Genomic DNA, 18,873 nt, shown 5'->3' with positions numbered 1-18,873 from the left:
GCCACCTAATTTTAGGGATCTCAGCAAGGTAGACAATTCTCTCCTTTGTTTCTTTCCCAGACACTGAGATTTTAGTTTAAGGCTTAGAATTCAGGGCTAGGGTAGGGAAGGGAAGCATGAGTTTACCATGAGAATACTATGAAAGGGCAGCTGCATGACTGTGTTATACAGAAGGGCCAAAAGAGAAACCAAATGATTTTTATGAACTCATCACCAAGAGTTTATCTGGCAGAAACAATATGACATTTCATTCTAGTCTAAAGTGTCTGGTCATTCCAATTCTGCCTCCCTGTATCCCATAGCTGATGAAAATGGCCTTATTAAACGCAATATGAAATAAAGCTGAAAATTCAAATTTTAACCATTTCCAAAAACCAGGTAACTGACATTAGCAAAAGCAAGGATGTTGAAGGCTGGAATATTTTCTTCTCTTACCCCAGCTTGGGAAGACCTCCGGGTGTTCACCCCAATACTCTGTGGGGTGCTTGGGATGGCCACATTTGAAGCAGAGTTGCTAACTTCAGATTCAGGAGTTTCAGTTTTTGTTTCTTCCCCTACAGGTGTCTCTGAGGCACTGGTAGTAACCTCTATGTCAGAGTTGCTTTGTTCTAAGGACTGATCCCGTCGCTTCTTTCTTTTCTCCAAGTTTTCAAAAGCATGCATGATGGCTTCAACCTTCCTATCTTCCCGGGTCTAGAAAAAAAAAAAAAAAAAAAAAAGCATTAGCATAGAAGGAAATTTCAACCATGAGGGGGAAACAGCTTTTCAGAAATATTATTTATGAAAATTTATAGACATTTACAAAACTACCAGTACATATATCTTGTAAAATAAAACATAAAAACTAAAAATGAAATATTTCATGTAAGTGTTAGAATTTTAAAGGGAGGTCAAACCTTAACTTTTCAAACAAGGCCAGCTATCTCGAAACTTTAAAATAAAAGAAAAATAGCCATCAAAACCAATTACTTCTCTGCATTTTCAGAGTTCAAAATAACCAAGTAGATTTTCTTGAATTTCTTCTGAGGGACAGAAATAAACATGATGGTTTCAGCAAAAAGTAAGAGTTTTGAATCTATATGACTGATAGGGATTTTTAAATGTCAAAACTTACAAACTTAGGAAAATTTCTCTAAGTCAGAGCAAGTAGCCCCAACAGACACATTTTGTTTCGACCAGACAGTTTTTTGGAAATGAGATTGTTAGTAATAAGCTTCTAAAGACCATCATCGACAATAGGTACTAGACAACTACTACATTAATGAAATTGACTTTATGAAAAAAAAAATCCAAATTATAATGTACAGATAATGGTATAGTATGTTATCAAAGAAATGAGATGATACAAACTCAGTAGAGAAGGGCTTCACATACTATAGGTAGTAGGAGTCAGCTTTAACAAAAGGATGTTATAAGGTACCCACCCTCCTGCTATGAGCTGGGTTCTCCTGGTCATCTGTAACCTCTTCTTTCTCTTCTTCTGCCTTTTCTTCTGGATTGTCTATTTCCTTTAAGATAGAGGCAATATTCAGCTGTACTCTTAAGCTTTGGACAAAAATCAACCCCCCTTCCAGTAGCTTAAAACTCTCTAGAAATCATTTCTAGTGCTTGATAGTGTTACTCATGTGGGGCCACATGGTAAACACAGACAAGCCCCATTCTCTGGACTAAAACCTGGAAAGTAGCTAAAAGGATCTTCTTGACATTGTTTAGAAAAAGAGAGAGGCCCTAGTCAGTGTGGCTTAGTTCGTTGGGCGTTGTCCCGTGCACCAAAAGGTTGCCAGTTCAATTCCTAGTCAGGGAACAGACCTAGGTTTTGGGCTTGATCCCTGGTAGGGGGTGTGCAGGAGGCAGCCAATAAATGTTTCCCTCTCACATCGATGTTTCCCTCAAAATCAATAAAAATATTTTTTTAAAAAAGAGAGAATGAATGGAACGAATGATCATGCACCCACCTTGATATGAAGGGCATTAAGTGTTACTATAGATCCCTACATAAAACATGTGTCAACCTGGGATCCTCTTCGTTTGGAGATGATCAATACCATAGCAACACCCTCTGGCCAACTAACATTACCTCATGGTCACTGGGTACAGTCACTTTCTCAGCAGGAACTTGTTCTGCTTGTGGGTTGGTATCTTCCTCTACAGCCTCATTCTGCTGCTCCATCTCTAGCTCTTTCCGCCGTGCTTTTCTCCGTCTTGTCTCTGCTCCAATGATGGGTAGGCTTGGAGGAGGTGGGAGTGGCAGTTCTGCAGCATTGGGATTCCTTTTCTGTATAGGGCAATTCCGGTTCCCCTTGTGACATGCACAGTCCACTTTATAATTACTGCTCCAAGGAAACAAAAGTGCCTGTCTCAGTAACCTTGAAAATCAGTTATATTACCCATTCATTCTTTTGAAATATTACTAAAGTAATTTCTTCTGGTATTATGTGTGATTAAGTTAAAGAGAGACATTAGAGAGTCCTTTGAATACTTTCAATATTCTCTGTGTCTACAGAACCCCAACTTTTCCCACTGGCATATGGTCAATGGAAAGAAAAGAAAGCCCCCACTAAAATCAATTCTCCCAACTGTCTTTATGCTATTGAGTGAGCAATGAATCAGTGAAAAATTCTAAAGTGGCTATACTTATCTTTTGTCTACATTCAACCACTAACTTTTTTACCCACTAATTCCCTACTTATTATTAATTTTTCTTATATATTTTTATTGATTTCAGAGAGAGGAAGGGAGAGAGAGAGAGAGATAGAAACATCAATGATGAGAGAATCATTGATCGGCTGCCTCCAGCACACTCCACACTGGGGATCAAGCCCACAACCCTGGCATGTGCCCTTGACTGGAATCGAACCCGGGACCCCTCAGTCCACAGGCCGACGTTCTATCCACTGAGCCAAACTGGCTAGGGCCCCACATATTATTAATACCTTTTCTTCTTATACATGTGCCAAACACCAATTTATCTATAATCTTTTTTGCCTAAAAGGACCATGGAAGAAAAATAATCCATTTTATAAAACCCATCACATATTCATCTGTGATTTGCCATCTCTGTTTTTCTGTATTGTTATATATAACTAGATGACATGATCTGAGTGGATGGGGTGAACCTTTAAATTCTCATTCTATATGACCCCTGGCACAACTGCTGTGTGCACAGAACTGATGCTGTCACAATTTCTAGGAATGTCATACATACCCGTTTTTTGCTATTCTTGCTATAAAGGTGTAAACTAAAATACATTTGGTTAGCAGACTATTGAGCAGTATAATACTATGTATCTATGTCCCATAAAACAAACAAAACAAAAAATGCCCCAAATCTCTTTCCCTCCACAATTTCTAAGCAGAAAATACAATACTCATGAAAAGATTAGTTAAAAAAGAGAAAAATGTTTAGGAACAAAAGCAGACTTAATAGCTTAATAATATAAGGCCATTCATGTTAGGAAAGGTTTTAGAGGTCTTACCAGTTACTGTACTCATAATCAAATGCTATGGTGACTTCAGCATCCTTGGTGATAGCAGACACGGCATAGATACACAGGTGAATCATCCCATCTGCAATCATGTGTCGCACCTGTGTGAATAGCACTTATGATTGATGATTTATCACAAAGACCAAAAATTCTCCAAAAGAAAAAAACGTTTATACAAATAATTTATCCCCTTAGAGTTATAGTAGTCTTAACTCTATCATTTCATTTGGAACTATTATATAGTAACTGTTTGAAAATGTATAGTTCAATAAACCTCAAGATGTTAGAAATCAAGGTAAGACTAATATTTTATATATTAAAGCTGTTTTCAGAGAATTAAAATTCCTTAGCCTGTAAGAAAACTCCTGTGGAGTTTCTTGCTTTATTTGATATGGTTGCACTGATTAATCAATTCTAAAAATGTCTAGAATCTCTTTTATAGCACTATTAACCATACAGCTTAGTTTGGAACCAATGACATCTTCTACTACATGGCAACTTCTTTACTATAAACTCTTTGACTTCTTATCCAGTCTAACTCTTTCTCTTTAACAAATGCTTTTCCCTTCTTCTTCTCTAAAAAGAATTCATTCCTTGCCCCCATCCTGTCAGAATAAAAGCATCATTACTTTTGTTTTTTGTCTCTCTTTTACAATTAAAGATCATAACCATTATTTACAGACCTTAAACTGGGTGAAGTTTTCAGACTGTTCCTTCAGTAGACTTATTCTATTCTTTGGTGATTCCATTCAAAGAGAAGTTGCTACAGAAATCTTACCTCTGCATTTGGTGTACATGATCTTCTGATGAACCGAGCATCATTACCGAAAGTACGTGCATCCACACACATCTCTACACCATTGAATTTTGAGTAGAAGAGCACAAAGGGGTATGGTCTAGGGATATAATTTAAAAATTCCTGTAATTCTCAACACAAATAAAAAGGCCACCCCGTGACTTCAAATATAAAGCACATGCTGACAGAAGAAGCAGAAGTCTTTTGCAATGCCTAAACTTGGAAAATATCACATGCTTGTCTGCTTTTGATTAAAGAATAAGCACAAAGCAAGGAATGCTTGGCCTGGAGTCATTACCACTTTATACATTAAACAATTTGCAGACTTATTCACACTTCTCTAGCAATGGCAGACACGAATGAGATTATTTAAGCTGTAATCTTTTCCCCAAGAGAGTAAGTATCCTATCAACCAGAATGGTTTTTATAGTGATATGGCTCAGCCAGGCCCACTTTAGCCCTCACTGCTCACAAGATGATATTCTTACTTTTTGAAGAAATGCCCATTGACCTCAAATTGCTGTCGTAACATGACTTTCCCTCGATACTCTATTATAAGAGTGTCCAAAGCCAAATCTCGTGCAGCCCTCAGGATCTTCCGGTGCTTTTGAACACGAGTGACTCTTCCCAACTGTAGCTGAATAAAACCAGAGTATTAACATTAGACTGCAGCAACATCTATATAATAAAAGCCTAAGCGACAGTTACGGCAGAATGACCAGTTGCTATGATGTGCACTGACCACCAGGGGGAAGAGCTGACCCTTGGTGGTCAGTGCGTTCCCACAGGGGGAGTGCTGCTCAGCCAGAAGCCAGGCTCACAGCTGGTGAGTGCAGTGGTGGTGGCGGGAGCCGCTCCCGCCTGCATGGCTGCACTAAGGAGCGGCAAGCAGGGAGGTGGTAAGGAGTGAGGGGTCCCGGACTGCAAGAGGGCGCAGACGGGGCTGAGGAATCCCACCCCGCCCCCCCCCTGCCCCAGAGCTCAAATTTCGTGCACTGGGCCTATAGTGTGGACAATAGTATTTCCTGAGGAAAAAACACCAATGTTTATAAGATGTATTTGTATATATTATTTAGCTCAATGATCAGAAAATTTTTTCCATATATTTTTATTGATTTTTAGAGAAGGGAGAGGGAGAGAGAGAGAAACATTAATAATGAGAGAGACTCATTGATTGGCTGCCTCCTGCACTCCCCCGCAACTGGGGATTGAGCCTGCAACCTGGGCATGTGCCCTTGACTGGAATTGAACCCGGGACCCTTCAGTCTGCAGGCTGATGTTCTACCCACTGAGCCAAGCCAGCTAGAAATTTTTGAGTTGATGAAAAGGTCAGTATTTCTAGGAAACGAATTCCATGTGGTGAACCTGCCACATTACCTCACACCTTCACAGCTTAATTTGGGCCCAATGACATCAAGAAAAGATACAAGTCCGGCCAGAGGGGCTAAGTGGTTGAGCATCTATCTATGAACCAGGAGGTCATGGTTTGATTCCCAGTCAGGGCACATGCCCAGGTTCTGGGTTCTTCTCTGATAGGGGGCTTGTGGGGAAGTAGCCAATTGATGATTCTATCTTACCATTGATATTTCTTTCTCTGTCTGTCTCTCCCTTCCTCTCTGAAATCAGTGAAAATATTTTTAAAAATCCAAGAAAAAAGCATAATTAAGATTTTAGTGGTCTATGTCTAATATAAGAATGGGGGAAGGGGAAGGAAGAGAGCTTAGCTTTCTATTAAGCTTAATACTTCCTACTGAGGCTGTATAAAATTTCCTATCTTAACTTATATATTTTTAATTAATAAAGATAGTCTAAAAATAAGTAACTGAATAGTGTCCAGTTACTATAACTCCCCCCACTACTACTGATTTTTTTAAAACATTATTTTTTATTGATTTCAGAGAGGAAGGGAGAGAGAGATCGAAACATCAATGATGAGAATCATTGATTGGCTGCCTCCTACATGCCTCACACTGGGAACAGAGCCCACAACTTGGGCATGTGCCCTGACCAGGAATTGAACCATAACCCCCTGGCTCATAGGCAGACACACAACCACTGGGCCATGCCCGCCGGGCTCATTTTTAGAGTGGAAGAAAGAGGGGAGACAAGAGAGAGAAATATCAATGTGAGAGAGACACATTGATTGGGTGCCTCCTGCATGTGCCCTGACTGGTGCCAGGAATCCAGCCTGCAACTGAGGTGTGTGCCCTTGCCCAGAATCGAACATGCGACCATTCAGTTGGCGGGTCGACACTCTTAACCACTAAGCAAATCAGCTAGGGCAACTATAATCTGCTTTTGGTTAAAGATGCTCAGTAGCTAGCTAATTTGTTATTCTAAGTCCTTGTAAATTTGAAAGATTTGATAATTCCAATATAAACTCTCTTTCTGAGTTCTTAAAAATCAAGCACTTTGAGCCATTAATCCTTTTATCCTTACCTGCATTTGGGAACCAATAACTGTATTATTGCAGGCCAATTCAGTCTTATTGATAGTGTCTAAAATAGCAGGTTTGCCCACAAATTCCTTGCTAGAATGTAGATGTTGTTCAAGGGCATTCTGTACATCTGCACTGTACTGATTAGTGAAAGCTTCTTCATACTGATCAGTCCATAGTCTTATCCGATTTTCCCATCCCTCAGTTGTATTCTCATCTAAATTCTGTGCTTCAGAAGGAGAATTCTGTAGAGAACAAAGTAGGTAGGTTAGCAGAGTCCATGAATAAAAATTGGAGGGGGGAGGGGGGAAAGAGGCTGAGTCTCAGAAAATTTGTTTTTAACTGGCAGTTGGTGTGGCATAAAAGAGTAATGCCTGGGAGTCAGGGGATTTGGCTTCTATAATGGTTTCATTACCAAAGAGCAGGGAAGCCTTAAACAACTTAAAAAAGTTTAGTTTCCTCATTTCTAAAGTGAGAAATTAATCTGGATCATAGTTCTATCCCATCACTGTGTTTTTATGAACATTTTTAAGTAATAAAAATCAAGTTAAGAAGAAAATTTTCATGAAAATGAACAAGAGACCTCTCAAATATCATATCACTTAAATTTCAGTATTTCTTGGACATCTCCATTAGTGTGCCAGCCCAAACTGATAGTATTTTACTTCTCTCTAGGAGAATGTTTTTGTTTTTTGTGTGACTTATGTTCATTATACAATCATTACATGTTCACTTGAAATATACATGTGACCCATCATCTCATTTCCCATAGAAAAAGCTATCATTCTGGAGAGTATCTTTCTAACACTCTATTTTCGACAGTTTCAATAGCCACACTCTGAAGAGCTGAGGTGAGGAGAGGGGGTGGGTAGGTAGAGTTTGGAAAATGCTGAGAGGTACTTTACTATACTTCTCTAGGGAAAACCATTGCCCTCTATGGTGACAGAACTAAGAAAATATTATTATATCACATAAGCATTATCCTAAACAGACAGTTTTTTGTGTGTTTGAGCTACAGAGACAGAGTTTAAGTCTGACACATGCTCTCGTCTCTGGAGCTCAAGACTTAAGGTGCCATCAGAAAACAAAACAAACAATTGTGATGATGTCATATTAGTGATGATTAGAAGGAAAAGACAGTATAGTAACAAAGCTACTCATAAATAATGTCCACACTAAGCTTGCAAAAACAGGCATAAGAAAATTAAACATACTTTCCATGAGTGATATAGAAAACATTTATACCTACTGTAACAATTGCTTTCTTTCATATTTGTGTCACTGGTTTTAACTGACTGTTGTCTACCATCCTTTCCCCATGAAAGGAAAAGGAAAATATCAATACGACTGTTTTTTACATTTCATGCTAGAGTCCAAAAGACTGAACAACAAAGGATCTAAGAAACACCTAAGACCAACACACTGAGAACAGAATATCATCTGCTTGAGATGTCAGTAACAGCTGAGGAAAAAAAAAAAAAGTGCAAAACCTAAGACTTAAGGGTGCTTGCTTATAAGACTGAGGATTATGGATGCCCAAACAGTATTCCTAAGTTTAAGCAACCAGTAGGGATCACTAAACTTTTGACTTATTAAACTCAATGTATACGGGAAGCCTTTGCCACAGTATCATGTTACTCATTAATACAACTCTGTCTAATCTGCTGTCCCATTCTTCTGGGTACTGAACACCCTATCTCAGTAGGTTTAGAATAGTGGTTCTCAACCAGAGGTAATTTGCCCATAAGGAGACATTTGTTAATATCTGAAGTCGTTTTTTATTATCACACCTGTGTGTTATTGGTACTAGTGGGTAGATGCCAAAGATGTTGTTTAACAGCCTACAATGCAAAAAACAGCTCCCTTGGAATTTCTTGGTTCAAAATGTCAGTAGTGTCAAAGTTGAGAAATTTTGAGTAGTCTCCAAGTAGGGAAGTGCCTGACTTTGGGATTAAAAATCCAAATGATAGATTCTTCCTATTCTTACGCTATCACCTAGATCATTGGTGAAGTTCTTACTAATAAGGAATTCTGAGTACAAAATTTGCAACTCAATTTAAAATTCTGGTATGAGAATTAAAATAAACTGACTAGTATTTTTTTATTGTCTAAATTTTAGCATGTTTATGGGACTATGTGTCAACATGTTGAAATAACAAGCAATATTTGGGGTTTATGTGTACTTTTCTGGAGAGTTGGTCAACAGCTTTCAAAACATTTCAAATCTCTAAAGACAAATTATAATAGCTGATAAGAGCTTAACACTTAGGATAAGCCTTTGTCTGTTCTATAACTCTATTTAAAGGCTCCCTGTAAGCAAAGGAGACAAAAATAAAGGGGCAGTTAAAGCAAACTTAGCCCCTTGAAGGAGATAATTAAGTTGTGTTCTAATCAAGACTCTGATGCTCTTGGGCTCTAAGTCTTCTTCCCATCTCTTCTACAGATATGTACCAGTCTATTTATAGGTATATACAAGGCAAGGTCTTCAAATTTTAGATAAAATGCCACCTGTAATCTTTGATAACATCAGTCATGTTGTACTCCATATATATACACACACACACACATATATATCCTAATAAAGCTTATCTTCACTAAAATATTTTATGTTTTCCCCATATAACGGTCAACAGGAAAGATTCTGCTTTTTTATCATTTATATATTTAGGGATATGGATACTTATAGGGAAATACCAGATAGTACAATCAAATCTCCTTTGGGCAAATTCTGTTTTTGTCACCCAGTACCTAAAGTCCATTGCACATAATTTCTTTATTCTCTGTTATCCAAAATCATGCCTCATAAGCTCTTTTATTTGATAACCGAAGAAAAGAAACACATCAGCCATCGGAATCTTCTATATCAAATAAATATGCCAGAAGAAAACAGTTCAAATGTAAGTAATTCCAGTAAGAGTAGATCCTATCAATAAATACCACTTTCCTACTGATGAAAATTATCCTTCCAACTGGTGACTAAAGCCCATATGGTCCTAGGGTCGGTACATAAGAGATCTTATTTTACCAGAAAAACCTGTCCTGAGGTTGAGGCCAAACACAATAACAGAACATATCTGCCTCATTTTATTTGGCAAAATGTCACTTACCCCTAGAAAAGCACCTAATGAAAAACCAACAAATGAAAGCTAATTACAGAAAGAGAAAATATTTCAGAAAATGGCCAAGAAAATCTACTTTGGAGAAAGGCTCTATGAAAACCAATGGCAACAATTACAAACTAACAAAAAGTAGAATCCAAGATTCCCAGACCATCAATGTCAGGAAAGAAGCTAACCAAAATGCAAGATCACAGTGTAGTAAAACACAGCATCAGGGAAGAATACCCCTTACCTTCATCCGCAAGGACTTCCGGGATCCCTCTCGAAATGCCTATCCCAAAGAGGAAAACAAGTAGAACAAAACAAAACTTGGTACCAAGAATGACAGTTATACCTATCTGAGACTAAAACTAAGGCAAGAACTAGTGTTCTAGCCTGTCCCCTTTTCCCTAGGTAACAAATATAATTGAATTCCCCACACTATTATCAAGAATAGGGGTAGGTCAAGGAGAGTGAACCCTGTGGCTAACTCCAGGACTTCCCTTTGTGAAACTAGGTAATTAACAGGGAAGAGCATGCATCACTTAAATCCTATATACACACCTGACACTAAAAGAAAAAGTAAATTAAAACATTAAGTAAGGTGGCAGATTTACCAGTTTTGAAATTAAGAAGGAAACAAAGACCAATACCCTTAGCAAGGGATGGGCAAGTCACCTAGGAGCAACAAAGTTGCCATGATGGGAAGAACACAAAAAAGAAGAGGTTTCTCCTAGAATACAGGAAAGTGACCACAACACTGAGGAAGCCTAGACCATTCAAGAGACATTTCCTAATTTTTTGAAACAAGGAAATAAATCAATCCAATGACATGAAGTAGGCATGTACCAGGACAAGAATTTCAGACTACTTTGGGCTGAGGAGGCAGGGAGATACTGTAAGGATAGTGGAAGCCTAGACTGGAGGCTGTAGCACATATGGGCTTGTTACCAGTTGGGGCTAGGATTTCATACCTGGGATGGGGCTTGGAGAAGAAACTTTGTGCCAGTTGTGATGGTATGGAGTGGCAGAAGAGAGGTTGGTCTACATGTTGACAACAGATTAGCCGATTTTTGCAAGTAGAGCAAAAGTGGCCCTTCAAACATCTGGATCAAATTCTTAAAAGAATTTTGGTGCATTCTTGGTCCAAAATTTGAGCTATTTCAGACATACGTCTATTTAAGATACTTTACCCTCCATACCTTGATTTTCTTTGTCTTTGGTGCTGCACGACCCTTTTCTGGACTCTTTTTCCGCTTCTTGGGTTTGGTTCTTCTAACAGTTAAGGTGATGCTTGTAGGTGTGTGCTGTGTTGCTGTATACAACACAGTGGAAGGAGAAAGCTCCTCATCCCAGCTTTCTGTTGCACTGCTGTCCCCACCTGAAAAAGAAGGTTATTTCATAGTTCACATTATATAAACATTCAAAAGCATATTAAAGCAGCTTATTCTGTTAGATTTATTCCATAATATAGTAAGTCATTACTTCTACTACTAAATCTATCTGTAGAACAATATAAATACCCACCTTCCATTTGAAAACAGTAAGCAAATAAACTGTTCTATATTGTATATATTTCTCCCCTTATAATCAGACCCAAAGCCCCATTGTTTCAGTACGTAACATAGAAAAAGGATCTGATTTTCTGTGCTCACAAGAAATATTTTGATTGCTACAGGGCTAAAATGTCATTTATGGACATTAAGAGAATTACATAGTGGTCTTCAGAGGACTTCCATCTCTTTCCGTGAAATGAGCTAGGGACCATGGGAACTTACAGAAGGGGTTTAGACAAATACTTAAAATATAAAATATTTTATGTCAAAATATGGGCATAACCCATCTTCTGCTCACCTGATATGTTGTCCTGCTTCCGCCGATGAAGTCTAATAACCTTCCCCCTGCTCATTCCCCTAAAGATGGAAAATAAACTTAAAGTAGTCCTTCCAACAGCATGCAGCATGTCATTGCACACATGGGAGATGTGTCTCTGTATACACTACCCCCTTCCTCCCACCTACCAAAAGTTTCCAGGACATTAAATTTCATATCAAATTCAATAGCTTTAACATCAATCTCTCATTCCTTGTTGTCAGCAATTCTCACCTAGTGCAGAGAATTCGAGCCAAGGAGCACTAAGGAATCATCTACATTAACAAACACAAGAAAGAATACTTTGAGCTTTTCCCTACTAATAAGAAACCCTAATCCCAGCAACCCAGGCTTGAATTTAGATGGAACATGATCTTACCTGCACTTGTCACAGTTGAGAAGGAAGCCATCCTGAGAAAGACCACAAGGACACCAGGTAGGAACAGTCTCTCCTTCAGAGTTCGGGCTGTCTCCACAGCGTTCCTCTACGGGCGACGGCAGGCCATTCAGGTCAGAACGAGGGATGATCGTCTGGACAGGGGGAGAAGCAGGAGGTGTCGGAGGAGGAGGGGCTCCGTAATTATGATCCTGAAAATAAGATTTTTTAAATCAACAGTGTCCAAACACTGGCCCCTCTCTCCCCTAAAGTATGGTACATATGGAAAGAAAGAAGAAAGTAGTACCCTTCGTTTTTTGGCTTCAACCAGGAAAGTGATAAAACAAAATGCCAAGGTCAACTGGGACATAAAAACAAGAACAATGATGCAGGGCTAGACGTCCGCTGGAGGCAGGGAAGTGCAAAAGGGGCAACTTCGTCATGCTGCATATAAACATTGCAAGAAAGTCACAATGTATAAGAATGGATTACACTCCAGGAAGATCACTGCTTTGGAGAGAAACAAATGCATACTCACAGCATAAGGCAGTCCTCGACACCCATGCCTCTGAGTGGTCCCATAATTATGAGTGGAATACACGCTCTTCTCATTAACTGCTGGACTAGCCTCCACAGATTCAGGGCTGCACAAAGGCGAAAAGCAATGCATGATAGCATAACACCTAATCTTCCCTTAAACTAAAACTTAACTTCCCATTCTAACCCCTCCTCTTTCCACAACCACCAGCTACTAGAATAAAGAACTCAGTGAAATAATCTGATTAACACAACTAAGCCTATAAATAACACTACGAGTGTTATTAAATGTGGATTTGTGTGCAACATGAAGCCAGTACAGGCAGATGTCTCAAGGCAGGCACCTGGGATACAAGGTGTCCCTAATGACAAACACAAACGTACCAGCTGAGCAGGGAGTTTCCCCTAGAGAAGCCACTCTGGGCTGCTTTAGACTCAGAACTATTCTTCTTAATTGGATCTCTTAATACTTCCATGAAACCTCACATGACATTTGCAGTGAGTGAGATGATGAAAGTGCCTTCTGCACTGCCCCAGGGACCAGGCCCTCTTCCATTCACTACCAAGACTGGATACCCTGAAGAAAGTACAGGTAAAAACAATGGCATCTTATATTTATACCTCTCATCTTGATGAACCCCCAAACACCTTTCAAATATTAGAGTAATAACTTCTCATCCACCAATGACATGCAAGCATATCAAGGACACAATTATCTTATAGCTGCATGATAAATATAATAGAACTTTAAAATAATAAAAACTCTACTGAGATGTTTTGTTAGTCTAATGACAACAGCAATAGTGACTACCAATTTGCATTTCCTATTATTTTCTAGGTACTGTATATATATATTAATTCATTTACTCTACAACTACTAAACATGGTAAATAGAACCCCATGTTTACAGAAGGGTAAACAGGTATGAGTTTACACAGAGCCAGGATTTGAAACAATGTCTGACTCCAAAGCCTGTGCTCTTTCTACTCTGCCTAACTGGTTTGTATACCAGGATAACATTCTACCTTTAAAGAAAATTATATGAAATCTTAAGTAACCAGGCTTAGTGAGAAGCTTGGTTCAGTATCTTTTAGTACCCTCCTTGAGTGGAAAATAAACAGTTCAATTTATTAATATAAAAGAATTATAAATGTGTTCAAATTTAGAAATTCAATGTAATCCTTTACTTGGTAATAAAAAGGCATAGGTGGCAAAGGATAAAATGTGAGTTTTAGGGGAAAAAAGAACTTTAGTGGTTAGGTTTGGCAGAATTTTGAAAGATAATTAATGCTATTGTATGACTTTGCAGAACTGAATAATAAATTATCTGTCATTTAAATTAACCAGAACAGAGACTCACACAAATTAGAAACTCCAAGGACACCATGCATAAATTAGCCTTAGAGATCAAAGCGTTTTTTAGGGAATCAAATAATGCATACTGTTTGCCTCAAGTAATATGTTTATTTCAATATATTAAAAATACACAATATATAGTACTTGGCAGGAATAAAATGTGAGGTTCAATGTGGCACAATGTCAGCTGAGAAGTGAGGGATAAAAGAAAATTCTGACATATGTATCCAACTCACCCAATCATATGCTCCAAAACTGTGAGAAGGGATCTTATTAATAACAGCAAAGGTAATTTCTAGGTAAAGAAGAACTTTAGACATAGGAAAGTATTCTCTGTTAGTGAAGTGCATGCATTTTATTACTTTAAAAGAGTGTCTGCAAGATGGGAACTGGGAGGGAATAAATCAAGAATGCACGTCAGTATACTCAAGAAAAAGATGATCTGAACATGGCTCTTTGGGAGGCAATCAGCTCTGAGTATTAGGAAACAGGTAGGGTTTCCTAAATGAAACCAAAGGTAGACAAGCATTAATAAAATGAAGGCAGAATTTAGTTTCTATGATGGAAAGTCAAGAGAAAGAAATTTTATACAACATTGTTAATTTACTTGATAAACAAGTATTCCAAAGAGCTGTACATATTTTACATAAGAGATTTTGTACCACTGAACACATGGGGTGAAACATGACAGCTGTTTATTAGGAATGACCTGTGTAGTTTGTTTTGTTTTTTTTTGGGGGGGGGGGGAGGTGGGGGTGGGCAGAAGGAAAAGTAACATGAAATAAAAGATGGCCATGGAGATGTAACTATGTTGGTTGTACCTTACCCATCTCCAAACTGGGTAAATATGAACATATGCAATTCATGTGCAAGTCTAGGGAATAAAAATAAAATGTATGTTTTGGAGGTTAAAAGGCCACCCCATTGTACAATACTTTCTCGTCAAGCACAGCATTTAATATATTGCTATGCATGCCAAATACTAAAATTTAAACCCATATCTTTTAATGAGGAAATTTTGTAATTTCCATACTGGTTAGTGATTCAATACAGTTACATGTTGACAGGTAAATATAGGGTATTTCTTAGGATATTCCTTGACGTATATATCAGCTCTTATCTATAATTTAAATGGATTAAAACTTATAGTGTTAGGACTGCATCTCTTAATTAGCCAACCATTTAATGCAAAAGTAACTATAGCCTTTCCCCCCTTATGTTTGACAGTTGGGCACATACACAGAACCCATGCTTACAATAGATACACTCCATCAATTGTGTTCTAAGTACAATATGCAACCTGCTGCTATAATGCTACCTCTTGGGAAATGTCTGAAGTTCATTTATGGCAAGACTGTACATTCAGAAAAATCTTTTCTTCCTTTGTTATATCTAGACTTTTCCCCCTACAAATATATGAAAAATGGATAATGCATAATGTTGCTATCAGCGTAAAAAAAGCATGAGGTAAAACCTAGGTCTTTTTCTTGGTTGAGTATTTTGCCCTCCATACCAGATTTAATCTTCATACCAGTGCCTAGACTAGTGGAATATGCATGACAGTAAAATATGCATGATGAAGCATTAAAATAGGCATCAATAATGTAATAGAATGGCATTTAAGCTAATTGTTGACATTCTCTTGCTTTGTAGAAATATCAAACAAATAATTGTGTAATTAGTTATGATCGCACTATCAAAAATCTGCCTGGAGATTGTGAATGAAATGTCTCAGAAAATAGAAACATTGTAGGCAAATTTTTTATGCCAGAAGTATTTTTTCTTTCTGCAGTTACTTCTGGACTCCCTAGCAACATTTATGGGCAGTCATCTGTGCACTCTGGGAAAAACACCAGTTTTAAGAATAACTGTTTTTGGTATTTTTCTTATTTACTTATCCCAAACTCACTGATTTAATCTTTTTTATTAAAATTTCTCACAAATGTTAATGCTGTCTGTCTATATAGTTTGCTAGTCAATCCATATAGGAGGCTAGTGGCTAACTTTATAAAAATCTATTAATATTATGCAACCAATTACTAATACAGGAATATTTTTAAGTATCTTACTTGGGAAATAGTTATAAAATTGGAAACCTTGGCTATTAGCATAACGAAATCTCTTTGGCATGCAAAAAAAAAAAAAGGGGGGGGGGGAGGGGGAAGCCCTGGAAGAAACACTATCCACCCTTCTCTATCTCCCACCCTCCCTCTTTCATTTTATATGGGAATAAGGCCAAAACTGTGTTAAATTCTAGACTACCCCAGAATATAATAATACATTGCTGCTTAGAGTAGCTTCATTTTAAGCCTTCCTCTTTAAGGAAGTCAGTAAGCAGTTAAGTTATCCTAAGTGGCTTTATGAAGAAATATACATGCTCTTTACTAATATTCTCAGTTTTAAGGAAGAAAACCACTATTAATCAGGGATGCAGTTGAACCCAGAGTTCTAGTACAGTTGCTTTTCTTTGCTGAAGGGGGAGAATCCCCGGGGACTGTGAAAATGGCAAGAGAAACAGGGGAATTAGAGCAACACCCACCTCACTCTAGAAGTGGCTGTGGGATCAAGAGTCTGAACTGGACCTGAACATATTCAAAACACCAGGATTTTTCCAGCCCAGACCCTAATCCCTGGTACTGCCTGGAATAGACTTGGCTTCTGGGGGGGTGCTGCCCCCTAGGCCCCTTGGGTCTCTTTCGCTGGACTTTCACATCCTTGTGTAGTGCCACTTCGTCTTGAAAGGTAGGGGGCTTCCACTTCCTTTCTGTAAGCAAGGAAGATTGGGTACAAGGGAGGTAAAAGGACAAGAGGGGGAATCTGTGAGCAGGGGGAATCTCGGACACTTAAAAGAGAAGGGATACAAAAGGCTAAAATCTTTTAAACTGTGAATAATATATAAAGTTTTATAACGAAGGCCTACCTTCATTGCCATTTGGCATTTAAATTCTTCAAGAATTGAGAGTCTATTTTAGGGATTGGACTTTTCGACAAACTCTGAATTCCTAAAGCTGCTCTTAGCTGAAAAAAAAGTTTGGTACCACTGATTTTGAAGGTCCTCTTTCTAGGCAATGAATATTATAAAAAACAGATGACACTAACTTTCCATGTTTTCTGCCCCATATAAGGTTTAAGTAACCTGCCCATATAAAGGTTTCAGCCCCTTTACTCTAGGATAATGAGAAGTACATAGGAAGAGGCCTTCAAGGAAAATCAGTTGGAGAGAACTCCTCTTTATCTCCATCCATCAATTCTATAGAAGCAGGCAGTGACACCTACTTTATTTCAATCTTCCCCACCCATCAAAACAAATAAAAATGTAGTCACTACTTTGCAAATTTCATTCCATTTAATAATTTACTTAGAAACACCTCCTCCCCAATTTTTTCCCTCCCACATTCAGCTTCTATGGGAGAAAGGGTCTAATGTCATTTACAGTGGGCTAGGCTTGGGTTTAGAAAATACTACATATTTATTATTAGATGCCCATAAGTTGTCTCCACACAAACTGGTAATTCATTTACTAGTTAGGAAGTAGCACTTACTCTGATCCAGCAGCCATATCTGAGTAGGATGTATCTGGTGTGGTGACTCCCAGAGGGATTGCAATGCTCATGACGTCCAACACAGCAGAAAGTGGAAATCACGGGGTCCAATTAATGGAGACTGGCCACTCTGAGAGTGGGGGTGAGCTGTACAGCCTCAACCAACATGTTATGGACATGAGGAATCCTGCCATAGCAAAGGAAAATATCTAGTAACCAGATAGTTCTTTACATTTATCCTAAATGCTACTAATTATTTTTCCACTTTTTGAATAAGGCTTTTAAATGGATAAATATAAAGTAAGTACAGCAAGTCCCATGTTTACTATGCACTTCATGAATGAGGTAGCAAAAGTTATGCTTTCTTTTCATTTCTATTTTTCCACCTTTCAGATAAAGAGAAAGTAATAGTTTGTCCAGCTCACTATTAAGCAGCACATTTCCCCCACTGTACAACTTCTCATCAAACAAAATTTTCCAGTAGCCTGGGACCTAACAATTTTAAAGATATAGGCTGGTTAATGGAAATGTCAGTTTAATTTTTTGACAATTCAAAATCTTCATTTAAACCCTGCTCCCTCCACCCCACCACAAATAAGTGCAGTTTTTCCAGCAGCCAATGTTATTTCTTTCAAATTAAATATGATAAAAGAGATCAATTTGTTTCTATCTGACACAGCTATTTCTTACTGCCTTCTTTTGTCATAGAACACACTTTTCTTTAAAAAAAATATTTTTACTGATTTCATAGAGGAAGGGAGAGGGAGAGAGAGAAACATCAATGATGAAAGAGAATCATCAATCGGCTGCAACCTTGCACACCCCACACTGGAGATTGAGCCTACACACAGGCACGTGCCCCAACCAGGAACTGAACCATGACCTCCTGGTTCACAGGTCAACCTCCAACCTTTCAGTCATGCCAGCCAGGCCTCTTTTCCCTTTTAAAATCATTTTTGTTTTAACTGTAATTTTGGGAGAAGATGCAGTTTATATTAACTATTATTTGTGAGGTAATATCCATTGCAAGGTATGAATAAAAACATAAACCACAAAGAATACAGCTTTATGATAAAGATCAGAAAATTTTGTATGGAAAAGCAGTGATGATACCTTAAGAGTTGGTGACCATAACCAGTGGAATTTGAGAAAAGAAAGACTCACAAACTACTGAAGTGTAAAAATGCAAAAGTAGATTAAGGTATTTGGAGGTATGACGCAAAGGGGAAAAAGGTTCCTTTGTATGATTTTACATTAATGGTTTTATACTGGAAAAACACACACACACACACACACACACACACACACACACACACACACACACAACACATAAAAAACCTCCCAAAACATCAAATACAACAAAAACACTAAAAG

At 38.1% G+C, this 18,873-nt stretch overlaps 1 protein-coding gene across 21 annotated transcripts in view; it reads right to left on the bottom strand.

Moving 5' to 3' along the window:
* SETD5 (SET domain containing 5) overlaps positions 1-18,873 on the bottom strand; it is an 85,140-nt gene that overhangs the window by 32,351 nt on the left and 33,916 nt on the right. For 2 of the 21 annotated variants that reach the window (XM_080675749.1, XM_080675766.1), the window contains exons 1-15: positions 17,500-17,634; positions 16,497-16,721; positions 12,986-13,178; positions 12,603-12,708; positions 12,068-12,276; positions 11,671-11,729; positions 11,019-11,197; positions 10,070-10,108; positions 6,721-6,963; positions 4,770-4,918; positions 4,264-4,381; positions 3,477-3,586; positions 2,078-2,330; positions 1,425-1,508; positions 436-693 (exon numbers count right to left, since the gene is read on the bottom strand). In XM_080675749.1, coding sequence (XP_080531875.1) covers positions 436-693; positions 1,425-1,508; positions 2,078-2,330; positions 3,477-3,586; positions 4,264-4,381; positions 4,770-4,918; positions 6,721-6,963; positions 10,070-10,108; positions 11,019-11,197; positions 11,671-11,729; positions 12,068-12,276; positions 12,603-12,708; positions 12,986-13,077 — 1,899 coding nt within the window. In that variant the 5' untranslated portion in view covers positions 13,078-13,178; positions 16,497-16,721; positions 17,500-17,634. Of the gene's footprint in view, positions 1-435; positions 694-1,424; positions 1,509-2,077; positions 2,331-3,476; positions 3,587-4,263; positions 4,382-4,769; positions 4,919-6,720; positions 6,964-10,069; positions 10,109-10,790; positions 10,999-11,018; positions 11,198-11,670; positions 11,730-12,067; positions 12,277-12,371; positions 12,509-12,602; positions 12,709-12,985; positions 13,179-16,496; positions 16,722-17,499; positions 17,687-18,873 lie in introns of those variants that run through there. The other 19 variants (XM_080675759.1, XM_080675757.1, XM_080675761.1 and 16 more) reach the window with 12 other exon arrangements.

The sequence above is a fragment of the Plecotus auritus genome (genome assembly GCF_963455305.1).
Source record: "Plecotus auritus genome assembly, chromosome: 6".
In the NCBI taxonomy this organism is placed as follows: Eukaryota; Metazoa; Chordata; class Mammalia; order Chiroptera; family Vespertilionidae; genus Plecotus; species Plecotus auritus.
This window is presented reverse-complemented; position numbering and strand designations above follow the sequence as displayed.